The sequence below is a fragment of the Salminus brasiliensis genome, chromosome 13 (genome assembly GCF_030463535.1).
Source record: "Salminus brasiliensis chromosome 13, fSalBra1.hap2, whole genome shotgun sequence".
NCBI lineage: Eukaryota > Metazoa > Chordata > Actinopteri > Characiformes > Bryconidae > Salminus > Salminus brasiliensis.
The window spans coordinates 8,192,030-8,213,612 of NC_132890.1; the positions used below are offsets into that span (position 1 = coordinate 8,192,030).

At 41.1% G+C, this 21,583-nt stretch overlaps 2 protein-coding genes across 2 annotated transcripts in view; both read right to left on the minus strand.

Annotated features, from left to right (window-relative positions):
• Positions 1-649: 649 nt before the first annotated feature.
• Positions 650-14,070, minus strand: mlc1 (modulator of VRAC current 1). Its single transcript, XM_072695678.1, has 13 exons — positions 13,865-14,070; positions 12,960-13,595; positions 10,252-10,542; positions 9,096-9,185; positions 8,899-8,952; positions 8,682-8,783; positions 8,466-8,567; positions 7,495-7,563; positions 6,968-7,084; positions 4,614-4,670; positions 4,319-4,441; positions 3,771-3,932; positions 650-2,171 (listed from the first exon to the last, which is right to left on the minus strand). The coding sequence occupies exons 3-13, from the start codon at positions 10,489-10,491 to the stop codon at positions 2,091-2,093; spliced, it is 1,197 nt and encodes a 398-aa protein (XP_072551779.1). The 5' UTR covers positions 10,492-10,542; positions 12,960-13,595; positions 13,865-14,070; the 3' UTR covers positions 650-2,090.
• A 3,089-nt stretch (positions 14,071-17,159) lies between these two features.
• btbd11b (BTB (POZ) domain containing 11b) overlaps positions 17,160-21,583 on the minus strand; it is an 89,196-nt gene continuing 84,772 nt past the window's right edge. Inside the window, exon 17 of the mRNA XM_072695545.1 lies at positions 17,160-21,050. Within this exon, the coding sequence (XP_072551646.1) occupies positions 20,841-21,050 (210 nt within the window). The 3' untranslated portion in view covers positions 17,160-20,840. The remainder of the gene's footprint in view (positions 21,051-21,583) is intronic.

A 21,583-nucleotide genomic window follows, 5' to 3' on the forward strand; every position in this document is an offset into this window, starting at 1 on the left:
TTGCCTCTTCAACTGGCATGAACACTTCTTTTGCTCCTCATGTCAAGAGGCAACAATGGCAGACTTTTGATGCAAATGCCTCATTTAAAATCAGCTCCAGACCTTTTGTTTGATCTCTGCATGACCATATGATGCAGTGACTTACAGCTACACATCTGTGCTGTCAACTGTCCCAATGCCAGTGGTCCCGTGAAATGGAGAAATTGTGTGTGGGAGGGCTCTGATTTTAACGGTTATAGATGCAAATCCACCAGAATTAAAGCATCGTCACTGTTTGTTTATTTCAGATCCAAAGATAAAATAATAATAATAATAATAATAATAATAATGACAACAACAACAACAATAATAGTAATAATAATACTAAGTATTATTATTGTTATTATTATTATTATAAAATAATAATTATATTATTAAATAATAATAATATTAATAATAATAATAATAATACATTAACCCCCCCCCCCCCCATTTTGCTACATCGCCAGGCAACCATTGCAAGTTTCAACAAAGTGATGAACTAGTTGTGCTTTCTCAGGCTCCGGCTGCTGATGTATAGATGAAATTATTGCTAATGAACAATATTCCAATATGCTGAAAGAAGAAAAGGCTGTTAGTCGATTTACACACACACACACACACACACACATGCAGTCTACTGTTTTTATTTATCTAAAAAAACTTTGATACAAGAAACAACTTACATGTGATTAAACACAGTGTAATACATGTATTACATGTAGTAAAAAATAACATTTGTGCTTTTATATCTTCTCTAATACCTGAATGTGATCTGGCATCAGTTGTGCTATCCAAGAGTTCATGTTAATCTCCTTCCTAATGTAGTTTAAAGATTACATGTACATGCATTATGACAGCATTGAGTTCACTCACATTTCTCTTGCAGTTATGAGCCCAACCTTTACTGTACATATAAACATGACTTCTTTACATGAAGTGCTAAATTGTCTCTTCAACGAAAATGATAAAGTAACGGCTTACAGAGCATTTTTATAACTATTATAAGCTTAATTTAGTATAAAGTTCATTTAACTCACATTTCTTACATCTGTGTCTCAGTTTGGTCAACAATACAAACTGAGTTGAGCATCAAATAATTTTTAATGAGCTGCAGCTGAAACTGAATAAATATTGTTTAAGATGTTTAATCTGTGGCTCCTCCCCCTCAATTTGTTTACTGTTATTTCCCATCTGCAGGTTATAGGTGGCTAGGATTTGAACATATGATCTCCTCACAATGAACAGGCAGTTAGACCGTAGGGCCGGTCTAGAGCTGTGAACTTACACTATATAGAAATGCAATTCTGAGTAAATTTACCAATTACATGATACAAATACATGATTTCACAGCTCTTGAGTGGCATAACTATCTAACTGCCTGCTTATCAAGCGATAGGGGGGTCCTAGGTTCAAAAGCCATCAACATGACAGGCCTTCATTACCAGGATTCTGAGAATTGTAAGTTCTAGCCTTCTAACAAATTGAGGGGGAAGAGCTACAGGCTACACATCTTAGACAAAATCTTACACATCAGCTAATTTTCTGATGTTTTTGAAGCTCAAAATGTATAGTTGACCAAACTGAGATGCAGATGTAAGAAATGTGAGTTAGGAGAACTTTAGACTAAAGTAAGTTGAGTTAACTAAAAAAGAAAAACGCTCTGTGATCCATTACTGTATCAGTTTTAAGTTGGCCTGCCTTTCAATTTTTCCCGAGCAAACCTCATTCATTCTTTCAGAAGGTTAAGATCAGACACACAGTATATATTTATGACCAGTGTCAGGTGATATATTCAATGCAGTTGTAGAGTTTATGATTGATTCTCCTTGATCTAAGGCAGCAACTCTTAAGATTCAGAATTCACCAAATCACAAACCTTCGACAACCTTCAACAACCTTTCCTTTGTAAGGCCCTTTCTTGTTCTCCACTCGAAATCAGTCATCTGCACCATTTGTTAATCCGTTCTTCCTTCCTTTATGCCCATCTTTCACGTTTTCCTCCTCCTCCTCCTCCACAGACACCTGTTTCTCCCTTTCTTCTACCTTCCTCTCCATCACGACGCATGTTCTCATTTGGCCATTTGGACTACGACTGCCTTCCAGGCCTTCTCTTTGTCAAAATCTCGCAGTGTGCCATTGGATCCCTGTTGCTAGGAAAGAGAAAGAAAGGGCAGAGAGGAACTGTAATGTGTGTGAGTGTATGTCAGTGTGTAGCATTTATTGTGTCAATCAAACACGCCCCCTTCGTATGTTGTGTTTTTGCTGGAGAGAATGCTGCCCTTACTGCTTGACTGAGTCATTCTGTGTTAGGCCTTGTGGTAGTGGAGCCTGGACTGCAGGCAGTGTCCAGTTCATGTCATATTATACATTAATGCCCTATGTGTAATAACAGTAACCCTCAGCCACTGTCGCCCGAGAGACTGATGAATCCCCCTGTCACACATAGTATAGTACACGAGTCACGTGAGTCATAGGAGCAATCAGTGATCGCATGTGTATGTTTCTGACTGTGTCATTCTGTGTGGGCTTGATTATGTCCTGGGCCTGCAGCTGTGCGGTTTCTGTAGACTGTAAAAAAGCAGAATTAGCCTGCATTGTCTGGACCAACAACATGGTCCTGACTTTGTAAAGCGATGTTTAATCTTTAACATGTTAATGAATGGTGTAAATATACATGGGAAGGTCTGTATTGTTTCAGTAAATTAGGGTTATGGTTATGAGCATTTGAGTATGTCTCCAGACAACAGTGCTGTGGTAGAGTTATTACACAGGCCTTAACAATATTACTGATTTCAGTAGAGGTGTTAAATTATGGCTGAAAAAGAAACAACATAGCTACCACATGTCAAATGGGTTACATTATTTTTTAAAAACAGCCATGAAAAACCTCATTTTTGCCTCCATGGTTTAAAACCAGCAACTGCTTCTGTGCACTGTGTAAGTAATGCAGAATGAATGGACCAATAGAAATGCTCCAAATTACTTAGAATAAACTTGCATTTTACCTTAACTTCTGTTCACAGTTCAGAACATTTTTGCCTCCTGCTGTAAAGCAACTATTTTGGAGATTTTTGTAAAATCTTGTCGCAGACCTTTTTGAACATTTATCGTCATCAGGGCCTGTAACTGACAGAGGCTCTAAAAATGTAGTTAATGCAGAAAGACTTGTTACTTAGTAATTACAGGGTCTTCTGTACATACTGGTGGGGCTATTCTTTGATAATAGAAGTTTGTAATAACACCTTCAGCCCATCGGCGGGCCATTGGCTGTGTAAGGGCTTAATTGAGTGTTTTGGCAGAATTGTTAGAGTTGTGGGGCCTAGTGTCATATCCCTTCATGGGGCCCAAAATCCATAGCAGCACCCCTGTCTGGAAGAGCTCGAAAATCTTCTGAGAACTGCTCATAGGATTGCTGGAAAGATTGATCAAAACTCTTGTCTATTTTAAAGTGGCTGGATAGTCCTCAAAAGAGCTGTGCAGCAGGGCGGCCCAAGAAGCTTTCAGAGCTAGAAGTGACAAGAACAGAACGATTCTAAGCTGCTGCAAAAAGCATTTAATAAAGCAGGCTGTAATACTTGCCAGACAGGGTGTTACTGTCCTGACCATGTAGGGTGCCCAAACTAGGGTGTCCTTTTCCTCTTTTGCTATTTGGAAACTTTTTCACAGTGATGCAATTGTTCAACTTGTGCATGGCACTCTGTATCATAAATGAGACTTGCATGTGACCTCGTGTGTACGGATGTGTGTACCTCGCATCGGCGTGACCCGCGTTGCAGACTGTTCTCCCACTCGCCTGCTCCCATACGCAGCTGGCTCTTGTAGGAGGCACAGTGTACCACAGTGGCCAGAGTCATTCCAGCCTGGGCCAGCAACAGTGCCATCAGGATGAGCAGCAGGATGTCATATGATTGCTGCACACATAGCAAATACAGTTCTAAATGTACACAAGTGTGTTGCAGAGCTATAAAAAAAACAGCAGTTTGTCCACCCTGAGGCTTGATTTGTGTCTGTCTTACTGTCAGAAAACAAAATACTGAACTGGTGGCTGTGGGTTTCTCGTTACCTCATTAGCTTTACAGACTAAAGCTGTGCAGTTTGGACACCAAACATATCAGAGCTAACTGACTATCCAGTTAAGTATTTGGGAGTTCTGAGTACCTTTACAAAGCACTGTTGAAGACCACAAGCCATCCAATTGAGCTACGATGAGATTCAAGGCGATGTGGCTGTTGCTCCTTTTTAACATCAACACTTACTTAAAACTGATGTTTGGAGACTTACCTTGAAACTCACTTACCTTCTCAATGGGCACTTCATGCAAGAAGATCTCAATAAAGCTCAGCACACTATTAGATAAGAAGCCAGAGGCAGAGAACAGCAGGGGTGAGGTCACACTGCTGATGGCAATTAACATCTCCACCTGCACCGGGGGGTGAAGAGGAGAGAGAGACAGACAGAACCGAAACAAAAGAGTAAGTCCCTGAAGTTTCTCCCTGTTGAGCAGACATACAGGTAGACTAAAGTAATGGGAATATTGGATTCCCACTGGGACATTTGTCTGCCCTGTATTAACTCAGGCAGAAATGACTTACCAGGCACTTGCTGGGGTATTCCGACACCACATGGCTGGCTATGGCACTCGGGAAACACTACAGGGGAATATGAAGGAAAAGAACAGATTGTGAGGTCTCCTGAGCTACATCTGTTAAGGATTATGTTGTTAGTATTGGTTATCACTGACTTAACAAACGTCACAGAATTCCAAAATACACTATATGGCCAAAAGACTGTAGAAATGGCACCTTATCAGTTAATTCAGTTGCATTTAGGTCTTTAATTCCTTCAACCTTGTACATAGGCCCACCCTTCAGTTTTTACCCTCATAATTCCAATACTATCATAATTAACATCAGTTTCATATACCCTTAAATAGAACCCTGTGGGACTCCACAGGAAATGCTAAACTAATTTAGAGTAGTTTCTGCATTATGATTAATAATAAAATAATAAATCATGAATAAATAATAAGAGTTCAAAAGGTTAAGGTGAACTCCTGGATGACACAGATGTTCAATGACACACACAGAGTTCACCATACCCAGTGCCAAGCATCAACTAAAGGGGTATAGGACCAGCACTGGACTGTGGCGCAGACAAACTGTTCTCTGGAGTGACTGTGCTTCATCCAATACCTCTGGGATGAGTTGGAGTGCCAGAACTAATCATCCAATATCAGTACCTGACCTCACTAATGCTCTTGTGGCTGCATGCAGTTACATTCTCAAAGCAAGGTGACAACGTGTAGTGGAAAGCCTTTCCAAAAGAACGTAGACAGTTACTGCAGCAAAAAGGAGGACACATCCTCTGTTAATACTCTTGGTTTTGGAAGAGGCCTTGGATGAGCCTGGCTAAATATTGTGCTTTAAAAAAACTGAACAAGAAGCCTTTAAAAAGACTTATTATATAAGACATAAATACACCAGGAAATGCATGAAATGGGTGGATCTACTGGGTTCTCTTCATTACTGTGAGAGTGTTAGATTCATTCAGATTAATGGAGTAACTGTGATAGCTTTAGATGTTTTCATAAGCTCAATTTCCTTGGTTTCTAATTTAATGAAGACCAGCTAATTACAGAATTATAAAGGTCATGCTGAGGTCTAGAAGATCACAAAAACTTTCTGAGAGAACTGCTCGTAGAACTGCTCCTAGAAATACAACTCAAAACACCAAATCATGATTCAGCAAATTCTGGAGTAGTGGTGCACTGTTCTACTGTGCAGACACACCTGCACAAATATGACCTTCATGAAAGACTCAGAAGAAAACCATTCCTGTGTTCTCACTAGGGGTGGCACAATACACAAAATCCTGCAACCGATTCCTAAGTATCTGTCAACACCGATAGACATCAGATGTTTTCCCCTATAAATGATCCCTTTTGTATATTTTTGTAATAATTTGACGTAACTTTATTCGCCTAAACATTCCATTGAATTTATATGAGACAATCACACATGCCATGCTACATTCAGGAGATTCTAGGCTGCTTATACATGTCTGAATGTTAGATGTAAATATAACACAGAATTTAGACATTTGTACAAATTTGACCACAATTTAATCATAAATGTACTTTATTTGGAGGTGTTGCTTATAAAGACTGCATTAACATGGGTGGATAGGGTAAGAATGGCTCCTTGTTACAGTATGTATATCTGTCTGTAAGTAACACTGATCCTGAGTTATGAAGTGTATGCTTGAACCATGTGTTTATGTGATAAATTAGGGTAATGGATTGGATTGTACTTTTTCTTTTCAATATCTGATCGAGTTTGGCCAGTATCTAACCAACAATGATACTGAGTATCGGATCAGCACACCCCTAGTCCTCACCACAGAATTCAAAGTGCTCAAAGGAACATCTAAACTATCTTGTGGACTGGTGAAGTTAACATAAACCTGTTTTAGCCAAAATCGGCAAAGGTATGCTTGGAGAAAGAGGATGTAGAATTGAATGAGAAGAACACCTTTCCAACTGTTAAGCACAGGGAGTGGATTGATTACACCTTGGGTTTGTGTTGCAGCCAGTGGCACAAGGAACATAACAGATAATTCTTTAAGCGAACCTCACACCATCTGTACAAAAGCTAAAGAGGAAAAGACGTTGGCTTCTACGGAAGGATAAAGATTCTAGATACACCTCAAAGGCACAATGGACTACCTCAAGAGGCATAAGCCCTGGATGCTTTCATAAGCTTTACAGAAACGATTGGCACTCATATCAGACCTTGCTACCCTTTTTAACCCCTTTAACAGCCTATGGCCTGCTGGCGGGCTTAATGTATTATTACAAACTTCTAGTACCAAAGAATAGCCCCACCAGTTTGTACAGAAGCCCCTGTAGTTACAGAGTAAGTACTATTGCAATGCTCAGTGCACTCACAGCCACCAGAATCCAGAAGAATGTCACGGAGAGGTAAGGGCCTGGCATCAGAGCGTCCATGTTGAGGGCGATAATTCCCCCAAAAACTGCAGAAATCCCAATTATCACCTCAATCACCTGCAGAGCAGAACATGCAAAATCAAGCGCAATGTTCCTGCACCCATTAAAAAGACTGCATATGGCAGAGCTGGCTCTGAAATCCAAGGTGCAGTGTACGATAATTAAAGCTTCCTTATGACCTTGCAGTCTGTGTGACTGTGGAAGTAAGTGCTCTCTAAAGAACCAGCCTTGTGGCTATTTACACCCCATTTGCCATGCTTCTCAGAGGGGATCATTTCAGTGTTCCTGTTCCTCCTCTGGATTCAGTAGCTGATACAGTGCGTTATCGCGTTTGGCAGAAGCTTGAGACGCTGATGAGCACTTTAGATTACAGTCCAGATCACATAGCATCAGACTGACTACAGTGAGCCAAGCTCTCTCTCTCTCTCTCTCTCTCTCTCCCCTACTCTCATTGGTATGTTACTCACAGCATAGGCCTTGAGAAGACGTGTAGGGAATGTAGCAGAGGTCACAGCCACAGGGCCATCGTACACTGGCTAAGGAAAAAGAGCAGCGTTTTGAGAGAAAGAGAGACAGAGAGAGAGAAATGCAGGAAGAGAGAGGGTAATAGATAATGTAAAAATCAAAGGGAAAGAGAAGACAAAATGAACAATTACATCTAAAACAAATGACTTTTATAAGCTGACAAAAGCATCTTAATATAAAGACTAAGAAAATGAAGCAAATAAAATTTAAGTAGCTCAACGAACAATGGCACTTTTAATGACAACTGCAGTCTCCGAATTATTCAACCCCTTCATGACAAGCATCTTTAGTACCTAGTTGAGCATGTTTTAGCTGTTATGACCTGCTGCAAACATGACGCATTGCCAGACACCAGCTTCTGGCAGTGGTCCTGAGGAATCCTAGCCCATTCCTTATGGGCAGGGGCCTCAAGTCACTTGTCACCATGCATGTTTAAGGTGGTAGTAACTTCAGGCTCCTGCAGATTGCGTTGCACAAGGTTCATCGGGCTATAAATACCCCCAGGGTGTGCGTTGTCAATTCATAGATTGAGAAGAGGTGGTACAGTGCAGTGAGTGTCTTGTTGGATGTGTGGAAAATGGGTTGCAAAGCAGAGTGTGCGGTCATATGGGTCTACCAGCAATGGCAAAAGAAAACGGTAAACAGGGACCACTGCCGGGTTTCATAGCTTGTGAATGACAATCCAGGCAAAAAGTGCTTATTGAACTCAACACAGGTCCTTTAATACCAGTTTCTTGCTATTCCTATTATCTGAAAATTTGGCCCAGACGTTTGCACACCACTGAACCTGTTGTTAAAAAAACACCCTACATAAATCAGAGAGAGACAAGAGAGCCCTGTGTTCTCTCTTATTGTCCTACATAGTCAGTAAAAAAAAATCACAAGAAAAAATAGTAAACACACACACACAGACCTTGCTGTGGCTGCAGCAGTCTTCCACAGAGCGAGCCGACAGGATCACAGTGCTAGCCATGAGGACCTCCAGCAGAATGAGCAGGATCAAGTTGAAGTTGATCTGGCCACAAGGACAGAAACTGTTACTGTGTCAGTGTCTTGGATAGATCTGTTTAACATGTGTTAATCAATAAGGATCATCACTTGGAAGAACGGGACACTGCGGCATGCTCACATTGATGGCCGAGGGGCTGATTACCAGCTTGCAGCCGAACCACACCAGGCATGTGGTGGTCACAGCAAATGTGGAAACATACACCAGCTGGAAGTCTGACACCTAGGAGGTATTACATTTACACCAGGTCACTCGGGTCACTCGTGATGTGTAACATAACAAACAGCTAAGGGAACATTGCCGGTCATATAATTCAGGGTGAAGCCCATTAACTTACTGCAACTCGCCAGTTCATGGCGATGGCAAAGCTCACCACTGCAGCCGGGATACTCTGCAGAACAAACACAGCCAGTGTGAACAGGCATTGGTGTGGAGAGCAGGAGCAGGAGAGCTGATTGGTTCTGACTGCAGTGTTGGTTACAGAAAGCAGGGAGGAGGGTTGTTTTGGTTATGCTACCTATTGAACACACTTACCGATCCAGCAGCACAGCGCAGGTAGTCCATCGCAACGGGGAACACATTACCCAGGTAGAGCGAGAAGCCGGCTGTGATCAGGAGGCTACACTGAGAATTACAGCCACATGCAGAAGAAAGTATTAATCTTACAAACCATTATTTTGGCTTATTAAATTGAACTGTACCTGCTATGAAACTAATACGCAGGTTACACTATATATCCAAATGTTTGTTGACACGCCAGTCTAATGAAATTTGGGGAGTATGGGGATGAGATTAGGGTGGTTATTGTCCAACATCTTATCTTCACTAACACTCTTGTCACTGAATACAATCAAATCCTCATAGTAATGGTCCAAAGTCTATGAGAAGGTCTTCTCTGGACAGTAGCCCAACAAAAGCAGGATTAAACAGGTTTTAATACCCTTGATTTGACAATGAATGAGCAGGTGGCACAATACTTTTGTCCATATTGTGTATGTAGTGATGAGAGTGTGGGTTTAAAGAAACAGTTCAAACAGTCAAAAATCAATGTGTTTGTTTTTAGCAAACGTTGCCTGCTTGGGTAAGCATTACACATTCAGGATCGTGACAGACTGTAGAACTAGGCTCTGTCAAAACACCTAAATTGCAAAAAAGGCAAATTCAGACGGCTTCCGCTTTGAGCTAGAAGAACGGACCCCTTACTGATTAGTGGAAACGGTAGAGAAAAGTGAGAATTTCTAGGATGTTTAGATTAGAGATAGCTAAGATAGCTAGCTTGATTTAGGGTGTGTCAGTGTGTCTTTGCTATAGTAAAAAGCAAGCTAAGCTATAGTAAAAAGCCTAGCTAGCTATCTAACCAAATAAACTTTGTTAGACTAGGCTGTAAATCACTTTTCTTCCTGTAATGTTTGGTACTCTGTATAAGATGTTTCTGTGTGAAAAATGTCTGTAAAACAGCAGCTTTTATTACACATTGAGCACATTCAACTATAACTATATATTTATAGTAACTAGATATATTTATACAGCTTCCTTGTTCAAAATAAATATAAATGTTCATGAATTAAATGGTTAATTTGGGTTAGAAACTTATATTATCATGGAACACTTTTGATATCTTTTACAAATATTGGGCTAAATAGGATGTCTAGAGTGATTGGGTTTCCGCCCAAATACTGTGAGCTCTCACCCCTATTAGAATGCTGTAGAGCCAGGCTCTGTAGCTGAAGCAGGGATGAAGTGGCTCGGCTTGGTCAAGCTCCAGGTCACTGGCCCTCACGTCCACTGTGTAGCTGTCCCTCTCCATTCGCTCTCTCTCTCGCTCCATTCGCCGACTCAGCGTCCCACCCCCGCTCACTCGCTCCAGGGTGGGGATGTGGGTATAGCTGAACTCATCCCGCGCCGACACCACCTCCTCCCTCTGCATCATGGTCCGCTAATTTGACCTTCTGGAGGCTCAGGTAAGGAGGAAGGGTCAGTGCTGTAGGAAAAAGAGGAAATGTCACTACATCTACACTGAGAACGCTAATGCATTGACCTTCAGCCTCCACGCCCACCCCATGTTTTTAAAGTGGGGTAAAGAGCTGGTTGCCAGATGTACATAAGCTGTCCTTTTTAATTCAGTGAAACTCCTGATGGATGAAATTGAATACAATAGGTATTCTCCCAGTCAACATGCTCATGTAGGACTCACAGGGGTGGAATATGGGCTAGGTGGGTTCTAGGTGGCCATGGGTTCTGAGTGGGTTTGTACATGTGTTGTTAGTTAGAACCAGTTGGACTTTCTAAATGGGCCTCTTGTGCAGTGTACACAGATGGTGCCCTTCTGGTCCCATCACTGACCTTGGTGGGCATCCATATGTGGGGCCAACATGGAATTTATGGACTATGAACTTTCTGAGTTCATTGGTGAGTAATGTTCCCTAAAATATAGACATCTATTTAAAAATATAGACATTTATTAAGTGAAATGAATCAATATGTATTTTTATTTCAAGTAAAACAGTATTATAAATGGTATTTGTTGAGCTGTAGATGAGGGACAGGATTACATTAGCTAGTGTTAGCTGGTTAAGAAGCTAAGGTGTGTTTCCCCTGTCCTACTGGAAGGTCTGTGGTTGTTGGAGCCCATTATATGATTATTTGCCAGTTTATGTGGCTAAAACCTGAAGGAAACTGAGGTCATTTTAAAGTAGACATTAACATATTCTGTGTAATAATGTAATTATAGTAAACTAAAGTTAGTCTACCAGTAGAGTTACGTAGCTAAGCTAACTAGCTAGCTAGCTAGCTAACCAAACAAACTTTGTTAGACTAGACTTTAAATCCCCTTTCTTCCTGTAATGTTTGGTACATTACTCTGGATTAGATGTTTCTATGTGAAGAATGTCTGTAAAAGGTTTTTTTCTAACTTTATTCATCTGATCTTTACAGGTTGAGACAAACATGACAGAACTGCAGCTGAGAAGAAACAGAAATGGTAAAGATATGATTTTAATTGTCAGATTATTTTAGCAGTTTTTCTTGTTAGGCATCTTATTAGCAATGTGTTATTTACTTATAATACTAATAATAGAGTAATTTTGTATTCTGAAAAGAAAACACCATAAAAATAGTCATCATCATCATTATATTATACTAATATTGTTTTTTTGTTTTTTTAAATAAAAAAATAATAATAATCAAAAACAGTGCCGGGTCAAATAAGCCATACATTTAGGTTTCTCTCATATGGTCCAGTGTGTTTGGTCATTCATATAACCCAACAGCTCTGGGTCAGATTGATCAGTGTGGGTTCTGTTTATAGTAACCCATAGCTGGCTTGTGAAAATGACCCAAATTGGGTTGTTTTTAACCCAATGTTTTTGAGTCCACATTTAAATCAGACAAACTGAATCGATCACTTTCTTACTGTGCATGTTTACTGCAGTCTTAGTGCAAAGATCTGAATTTGAATAATCAATACTGAATCAGTCAGTCTGTACTGGTTTTGCACCATGCATGCCCGAGTGTTCAAGTATGTGTGTTAAGTAGATCAATAAACCACATCCTTTGACTGTAAACATTAACGAGGCTTAATTGCCTCCCTGATCCGTCACTCGTGGTCTGTTTGGTTAAAAAAAGCCATTTTACATTGAAATAGACAGGGAATATGTACGTGTCTTAAAATGTGACATATAGTATTTATCACTGTCACACAAAAAAACCCTGTATCTCCAAAATGTCACAGGAGAAGAAAAATACCTTCTTAACTTTCAAAGGAATTAAGCGTAAAAAAAATTAACTCCAAGTAAATTTGGAGCATTTCTATTGGTCTATTCATCATTAAATTCTGACCCAATATAAACAATGACCAGGCTCAAATTATGGAGTTGAAAAACTGCAAAAATGAACATACATGTTTTTTCCTGGACAGTGACAATATTGACAATACAGCAATACTGCATTTTCAAGATTGAGGAAGGAAGCATTTGTCCGTAGCATTATTGCAATGTGTGCATTGTACAATATACAGTCCAATGCATCACTATTTTAACTCTCTACAATAAATACCTAAACAGCAGTGCCAGCTCTGCCTTTTGACGGCTTGATTATGAGCCAGTCTTTTCAACACGTAACAAAGACAAAATAAAAACTAACCACCCTGTCACATCTCAAATGCTCCCTCCGATTAGCATGTTGATCGAAGAAAAGTGACAGAAACATGGTGAGACACTGAGGCTGGAAAGGAACACATGAGGGCACGGACTCATTAAAGTGCACAAAAACAACAAGCCCTTCCTCCTCCCCTGCTGTTCTCGTACGGGTTTGCTTTTTTTTATTGTCTGCCCCACTTCCCTCATATCTCTCAGCTGTCTGATCTATTTATTCCCGTCTTTCTTCCTCTCCCACACTCACCTGTTCAGCTTCACGTAGTTCTTCTTCCAGACAATTTAGATCAGCCCACCAGTTCAGCTTCAGACGCGCTCATGGCATTCAGACTTGTTTGTAGTTTGTCAGAGAGAAAATCTCCCTCTCTCTCTCTCTCTCTCTCTCTCTCTCTCTCTCTCTCTCTCTCACTCACTGTCCTCCCTGAAAGTTTTGGAGCAGTTGAAAGAGGAGAACAAAAAAGTTGAGTGCGTGTTGCTGTGCCAGGCAATTTGAGTGCCAGGGAAGAGACAGGCTGTGAATGTCAATGAAGAGAAAGCGAGGGAGAAAGCAAGATAGAGAGAGAGGGAGGAGAGAGAGAAAAGAGGGATGGGGCTCAAAGCAGGGGCCCAAAGCCTCGGATCGTCCTGTGCGACTCACAGACACATAAATCAGCTCCTCCTGCTGCCAAATGTACAACAAACATCTAGCCACAGTCATGTGCATTCGAGTAGGCCTACATGTGGGAGCACACCCAGGAAACGTAAGCCTGTACGCATGAACACACATCCAGCTTCTACTGGGTCTCCTCCTCTTTTCCACCAGAGTTTGTAATTGTGTAGCTACATCATTTAACCTGTCAGGTCTCATCTCTCCAAGGTCCTGCTGATGTTCTGGTGTGAAGAACTAGAAAAAATAAAAAAAACAATGAGAAAAAAATTAGTTCTATATAAAGTTTAATATAAAGGCTATTATTATAATTACTAGACTGCAATGGTAAATTCCAGCAGAAAAATCCAAAGGGGTGTCCCCCTGCCCCCCCTTCACCACCTCCCACACTCCCCTCCTTCTCCCCCATTTTACTGGCCACACAGTTGAGAACAAACAGCCCAGTATAGTCGGCTGTCCTACAGCGCTTTAGAAATGTCCTGAGCAGTGGCAGTAAGCTCACTCACATGTTCCTTCGCTGTCACGCCGCATTTCACGTGACTTCACCGACAGCAGGGACCACATCAAACAGGCTTCCTCAGCAGATTCGGTTGTAGGCCTGTGTTCATGCGGCTGGTTCTGTCTCGGCTCAAAGTTCGGTCTGGTTATGCTGTTTCAAAGACTTTTGAGTTTCAGTGTCATCCACTCACAAGCTTTACACAGCAGTACAGTTCCAGTCCAGTATTGTCCTTGAATGGTGGTTACCATGGTTACCTTTGAAACAACTCCCTCTTTCTCCCCCTGCCACATTCCTCTGCTCACACTCACAGAAAAGAAGAGAGAGAGAGAGAGAGAGAGAGAGAGAGAGAGAGAGAGAGAGAGAGAGAAAGAAAGAGATAGAAAGAGAGATTCTGATGTCGTAGTGGAGTAAAAGCTAGACGAGTGTCAAAGCAGAACTCTTAGGCCACAATCAGAAAAGGTATATTGAAGGAAAAAAAAGGAGCTGCATTTCACTAAAAGAACCCTCTGCCAACTGTGAAACATGTGTTGCTGCCAGTGGCATTGGAAATACTGTACCTGTGGGAGGAAAGACAAAATGCTGCACTACCATGCAAATGCCAACCAATGTCAAACAAAAAGGATGAAGCTGAAAAGAGGTCGGGTTCTAGAACCGAGCTACAACTTGGCTTCTACAAACATACCTCAGAATCCACAGATAAGCCATAACATTAATACCATTACTAATATTGCATTGGTTAACGCAACAGATATAAGCATTTGAGGCATGCACTCCACAAGACATGTAGGTTTTCAGTCCTGTAAGTTGTGAGGTGGGGCCTCCATGGATAGCATCAGTGAGCCTGTAGGTTGGTGGTTGGTTGGCGTGGCGCAACAGATAACACCACTACCTGCCAGGTAGCTACCATACCTTGTGGGAGACTGGGGTTCAATTCCTGGTCTGGGTGACTATGCTGTGCTACACCAATAAGAATCCTTGGGCAAGACTCCTAACACTACATTAGCTCACCTCTGTAATGTAAGTCGCTCTGGATAAGAGCATCAGCTAAATGCCATAAATGTAAATCACTGCGTACCAGAAACACCCCACATGACCAGCCTGATATTTTAAAACAGCTCTGACCCAGTCATCCAGCCATTACAGTTTGACCTATGTAAGAGTTGCTTATGTTCTTGCTTTCTAATATATGCCTAATATATCCCTCCCGTTAACAGAAGCCACAGTAAATGAAGCTTGGCAATGTTTTCCTCTTCACTTCGTCAGTGGTGTTAATGTTATGGCTGATCAGTGTATTTTTATGTTGTGAATGACAAAGTAACCGAGCATTAGGATTTGGTGACCCTAATGATGCTGTTTTCTTGTGCCCTGACACTAAATATGTTAAAAACAAGTGAAAAAAAACAACACCAGCTTGCTGCTAATTAGCGCTCGTGTTTGCACTAGAACTCCCGACAACCCGCCTGAAAAAACAACAAAGCTCATTCTAGCCTTTGTCTGCTGCTGCAGTTCCTCTTGAAGTTGCCAGCAGAGAGATGATGTAAGAAGAGTGTGTTGTAGGATCGTGGCCCTCACTGATGTGGAGTGGATTAACCCTGCGTCCTCAGTACCAGCAATGCAGGAAACAATGTCTCTCCTTGTTCTCCTTCATGACTACCACAGATGCTCTCTCTGTTTCACCCTTTCTACACACACTTTCATCTTTCCATCTTTCATGCCTCCTCACCTCAGTCCACTTTGTTTTAAGGCTTGTCTTAAATGCCTTCCTTAAAGTCAGCACTTTAGATTTGATTGTTTGATCTTTATAAGTTAGTGTTTAGTAATCTTGCCAGGTGTGGGCTAAAGGGGTATAAAGCACCCCAGTATTGAACTGTGGAGCAGTGGAACTGTGTTCACTGGAATGATGGTTGGTGCTCCACCCAATACTTTTGGATGATTAGGGAGTTGGGGATAAGGTGGGGTGGTGACCTCACTGACCTCCTTAATGCTCTTGTCGCTTAATACAATTAAACCCTCACATCAATGCTTCTCCAAAGTCTAGCAGAAAACCTTGCCTGCACAGTAGAGACAGTTACTCCAACGAAAGCAGGATAAACTCTTTTTTAATACCTTTGATTTTGGAAGAAGAAATGAACAAGCAGGTGTCCAAATACTTTTGTCCATAGAATAGAAAAAAAATACCTCTCTTGTCCAATGCATTTGTGTACTTCAGACGTTGACTTTTGTGCTGAGTCGCAGGAAGGTACACATCTGATTGATTTTTCCAAGCAGATACTGTTGGTACAAGCAATGCTGCACAGTCGAATAGTGCACTGCCACACTGTCAGCTGTCTCTCTGCTGTCATATGGAGCTCTGAGTTTCTTTTTGTCTTTCAGATCTTGCCCTCAGAGGTGCCCAAACCTATTGTGTGCAACTGTCTAGGCTAAGAGGTTGAAAAGAGAGAGACTTATGCAATGTATAGAATGCCATACCTGTTGAAGCCATCAAGGTCAATTAACTCACACCTAGGTATCTATCTTCTGCTAAAGCATCGGTGAGTATTTGCTCTGATTGGTTGTCTGGTCTGAATCTGAAGGTCTTTTGCCAAGACTCACATTAACGGTGCCTAGAACCATTATACCCTTATAAGTGGTATTACTTATATTCCTTATAAGTAGTCACAAATGAAGACCCCAATATTGGAGTATGTTATCTGGGAGATGGCCTTTATGTCTACACAATGAATGTGCCAGAAAAGGGTTCTTGGACGCAATGGCACTTTGGTTTTCTAAAGAACCTTTGAATGGACAATTGTTCTTTAAAGAAAACACATTTAAAGACAACTCCTTCATTTTTAAGTGTACCTTGTAATTTTTGACAGTGACACAAACAGTAAGTTTGTACTTGCACTTTTATAAAGGATATCAGAAATGTGTTGTATTCATCGTAATTGCTGCTGGGGGCGCCATTCGTCATAACAATAGATGAAGTGAATTTTGTGCAAAGTGATACTAAAATAAAAGCGATGTTTGAAATTGGGCCGGGTGCTGAGAAATGTCCTTGCCATGAATGTCTGGTTTGGCGAGATTAAACCTGGCCTGCCCATGAAAGTACTGCAGGCAAGGTGCACTCAACTATCACAACCAGCCATTTCCCAGAAAGCAAACAAAAAGAGACATTCAGCAAAGCAATTCAGGGCGCTGGCTTCATTCGTCTTTTGAGAAAGAAAAAAAAAGGAGGACAACCCTGCAGAGGAAGTTACTGTACTTTTCAGGTACTAAAATAAGTTTCTGTAGAAAATAACATAAAGGACAACAACTTTTGTATTAATCTTTATAAAGAAAACATATTTAGTCCCAGAGGGATTTACACATAGTTGCACAAATGGCATGATAAGAGACACGTCAGAACACATCAGAACGTACTGCAGGCACATACTGAATCAGTCATCCTCATCAACTCTCATCAGGAGCACAGACATTTACAGCTATGACTCTTCAACCCCATGCTCATAATAGTATTCTTTCTCTTTTTTTCACCCTCTAGCACAAATACAGTCCCGCACTGAAAAAGGTAACACAATCAGATCACTTGATTCAAATGTGTAGATAATTTACACAGAGTAAAGAACAGTAACACAATTTTGCATGTCAGTACTTTTAGAACTGTGTTGATGTAATATACACTATAAATTGCTTTCCTGGAGAGGGATTTAGCCTGGTCCTGGACTACACAGTGTTCAGAATATCCATCTAAAATCTTCCATAATACAGGACTCAGAGTCGTGGACTGCATGGCATTCTGAATATACCTTAAGAGTCCTCCATAATCTAGTACTTTGTTCAACCAAAGTCCAGGGGTCCAGAGGTCACGGACTACACAGAATTCTAAATATCCATTCTGAGTCCATCATAGTCCAGGGATCTTGTTTAATCCTGGTCAAGATTCCTGGACTACACAGAATTCTGAATATCCATTAGGAGCCTTCCATAGTCCAGGACTCTTGTTTAGTCCTGGTCAAGATTCCTGGACTACACAGAATTCTGAATATCCATTGAGTCATCAATAATCCAGGACTCTGTTTAATCCTGTCCAAGACTCCTGGACTAGACAGAATTCTGAATATCCATTCAGAGTCCTCCATAGTCCAGGGCTCTTGTTTAATCCTGTCCAAGATTCCTGGACTAGACAGCATTCTGAATATCCATTCAGAATCTATTCCTAAAACCAGAAATCTGTTTAAACCTGTCCAGGAGTCCTGGACTACACAGCATTCTGAATATCCATTCACAGTCCTCCATAATCCAGGATCCTGACCCTATATGGTCAAAGGTTTGTAGACATCTACTCATCCAATGCCTTTTCTGAAATCAAGAAATCAAGGGTACTAACATGGAGCTTTGCTGCACTATTCTAGGAAGGCCTTACAGTACATTTTAGAACACTGCTGTGAAGATCTGATTGCATTCAGCCATGAGAGCATTAGTTCGGTCAGGTACAGATGCTGGATCATTAGTCCTGGAACCCAAACACCACTCCAACTCCATCGTTCCACAGAACACAGTTCCACTAAGGGGCTTATACATCTCTTGCTGATGCTTGGCACAGGGCACAGTGACCTTAGGCTCATGTGCGGCTGGTCCAGAGCATCCCTTTGTAATGGCAATGCTGTGAGTGGAGAACTGAACCCCTGTCTCAGCAATGGGTTCATGTAAGAGCAGCTGAATTCACCAATTTGTAGGGCTGTCTACAAAACTAAGGACATACAGTATTTTTGACTGATGCGATGATGATGTGACTGTTTGAATCAAATCAAATCTACTGCATTACTTATTCAGTGCACATATAAGAGCTTTAAATCAATATCAAATAACAAAAAAAATCAAATAACAAAAAAAAAATAGTTCCATGCATCTGCACATTCACAACTGTTAGCTGATTTAAAGAACACATTTGTAAATACACTGTGAGAGGGGCCTTAAGTGAACATCTGTGTTATGTACATATAATTACAGGTGGAGATTTACACTGCGTATTTACATGAATGGACATATATAATATTCTCCCTTTTCCTGCTATACAGTGTGTGATGATAAAGGCAGTATCTGTGCCATTTTCACAACTTATGGCTGAGTCAAAGCAAGCGTGTGAGTTAGGCATGCCACGACACATCTGCAGTAGATTATCTTGCAGGATAGCCACTATACAGTCTATTGGCCATAAATGAATCTACCAGAGCTGGATAGCCTGTTATTAAACTGTATTTGCTGTTTCTGCAGCGTCCTTGTGGCTGGTAAACAAAAAGTGATGTAATCAATTTGCTTGATTTAAATGTGTTTATACAGGAGTCTGCTCCGACCTCACAATCTGATTTGGTTGAGAAGCATTTTAACACTAAAAGTCCTTTTTACACTAAAACTGTATCACTCCGCTGATGTGCTGACAACAACTGAAAAGGCTGAGCTGAACCAAAGTCCTTATAGACAAATTTGCTCACTCTTCAGCCATCTGTGCAATGCCGCCAGGCAGTTATTTCCAGGCTCCGATTTCTATGAAGGGGGAGAGACCAAACTACTCAAAACTAAAGAACAGTTTACCGTTTCAAAACCAGATTTTGAATCACTAAAGACTGACAAAAACCTAAATAATTTATCGCGTTTGGCTCAGGTACCTTAACGAACCTCCGCTTAGCCGATCCTTTTGTTTTGAAATTGTTACTGAGGTGTAGCGACAACTCATTTGTTGTGGAACTACTTTTTTGGCGGAAGGATCTGACAGTTTAAAACACACTCAGTATGAAATTCAGGGCTTATTTGATTTGGATTCTTTATTTTTTAATAAAAGCAATCATACACTTAGTGATGATTATACAGCACTCACACTTTGTCATGGTCAGGGTCATGGCGGGTCTAGAGCCTACCCAGAATACTACAATACTTCGGACAGGGCACCAGTCCATCGCAGGGGTGTATATCATTAACTTGATTTTTTTTTACTTCTGCATCTCAACAGAGGTTTGGTCAACAAAACATTTTATAATGACCCGCATAAACATTAATAAATGACCTGCAGCTGAAATTCACATGAGGGAAGGAAATTGCTGGCAGTTAGACAGTTGCACCACTCTTAAGCAAGCTGTGAAACCATGTACATATGTTTTTGTGTTCACGAAAGAACGGGAAGGTAAATGTATTCTGAACTGTGTTTTTATGAAGAGTAATTTCACAGCTCTAGAGTGGCCCTACAGTCTAACTGCCTGCTTGTCAAGAAACTAAACGAAGCTGAGCTGACTCCAAAACCCCTCTGTAATCAGTTACCTTATCACTTTAAGTTGGCCTGACTTAATTGTTTTACAGTGAAAGAAAATTATCTATATTTTTAATGAGTTATGAGGCTTTGATCAACACCCATGTGTTTTCTATTCTTCTTTCTTTTGGAACTAAATATGTTGGTAGAATATTTTATGCACCTGTAAATGATACTCACATTTAAATCAAGTTAATTCAGTGCATCACTTATTTTTGCAGTGTGTGGCACTTTGACGCTAACCACTGTGTCCTCTCTTGCTTGCAGCTGCCGCTTCGAAAGAAAAACTAGTGCTTAAACTTATTTTCTATCATACATCACAAATATTTCTCTACACACTGCTCCTAGCTCAGCATTTCACTTTTAACATAATCCAACACCATCTGTAAATGGACTGTATCTACCATAAGCTGTCACAGAGGCTTTATCCATTGTGACTAGACCTGAAATAAACAATGGCAAAAATCGATGATGCTCTCTCCTTTATGGCTTTCTTGCGCTGCACTTGTGTTGACCTCCTGCTGAAACGCTCCCTTTGAAAAAGCCTAACAGAGCTGCTCTTTTAGATGAAGTGCACTTAGCAAGTACTGCTACGCTACTGGATGGAGCGCACACTTTGCCTGCGCTGCTCTAGCACTGGACGAAAGGCGCACTGTCAGGCCGCAAACTTCAGATGCTTCGAAGCGGCTGCATGACAGTCTCAAACAATGGATCCTTTAGAGGAGGACAAGTGGATGGAGTGAATGCGCGTGGCCAAAGTCTTCTCCAGGTCCTGCAGGACATCGCCGCCCGCACTGTCCACGGGGGTGTCATACAGCAGCTGCTTGAATGGCTCCAACTCAATCAGCACCACCATGTTCTTCAGGAAGTAGCCTTCTATGTAGGATGAGAGTTCAGGTGCCTCCAGGAACTGAAGAGAAACGGAAGGGATGGAAACATGTTGGAAACAGTATTTATAGGCGAAGGGGACATAGTTCAGCACAGTTTGTTAGGTACACTGCTCAACTATTCAACTGTAAGACCCATTTATAACAATATTTGCAGGGAGATTTCTTGTCATTTTTGTCCAGGAAGACAATCACGCCCCCCACTCACCAAACTGGGCTCAGGGTACACCTACCTTGTACCTGCATTTATTGGCCATTTTATCACATACATCTACCATACATGTACACTTCGTCAGATTACAGTTACAGACTATTTTATGTATTGCTTCACAACATATCAGCCATCTGAGGCTGCTGATTCCGATCCATTCATACCTATGCAAAACACAGATGTGCCAAAAACGGTCAACCACCCAAGTAATATCTGGTCAGCAGCGATCCTAGGGTAGTCTCTTTCCAATTATAAAATAGGGTAACAGCAGGGGTGCAGGGACTGTCTCCAGCAAAGTTTGCTGGTTTCCCTACTCAAACACACTCACATTTCCAGCTAATTAAC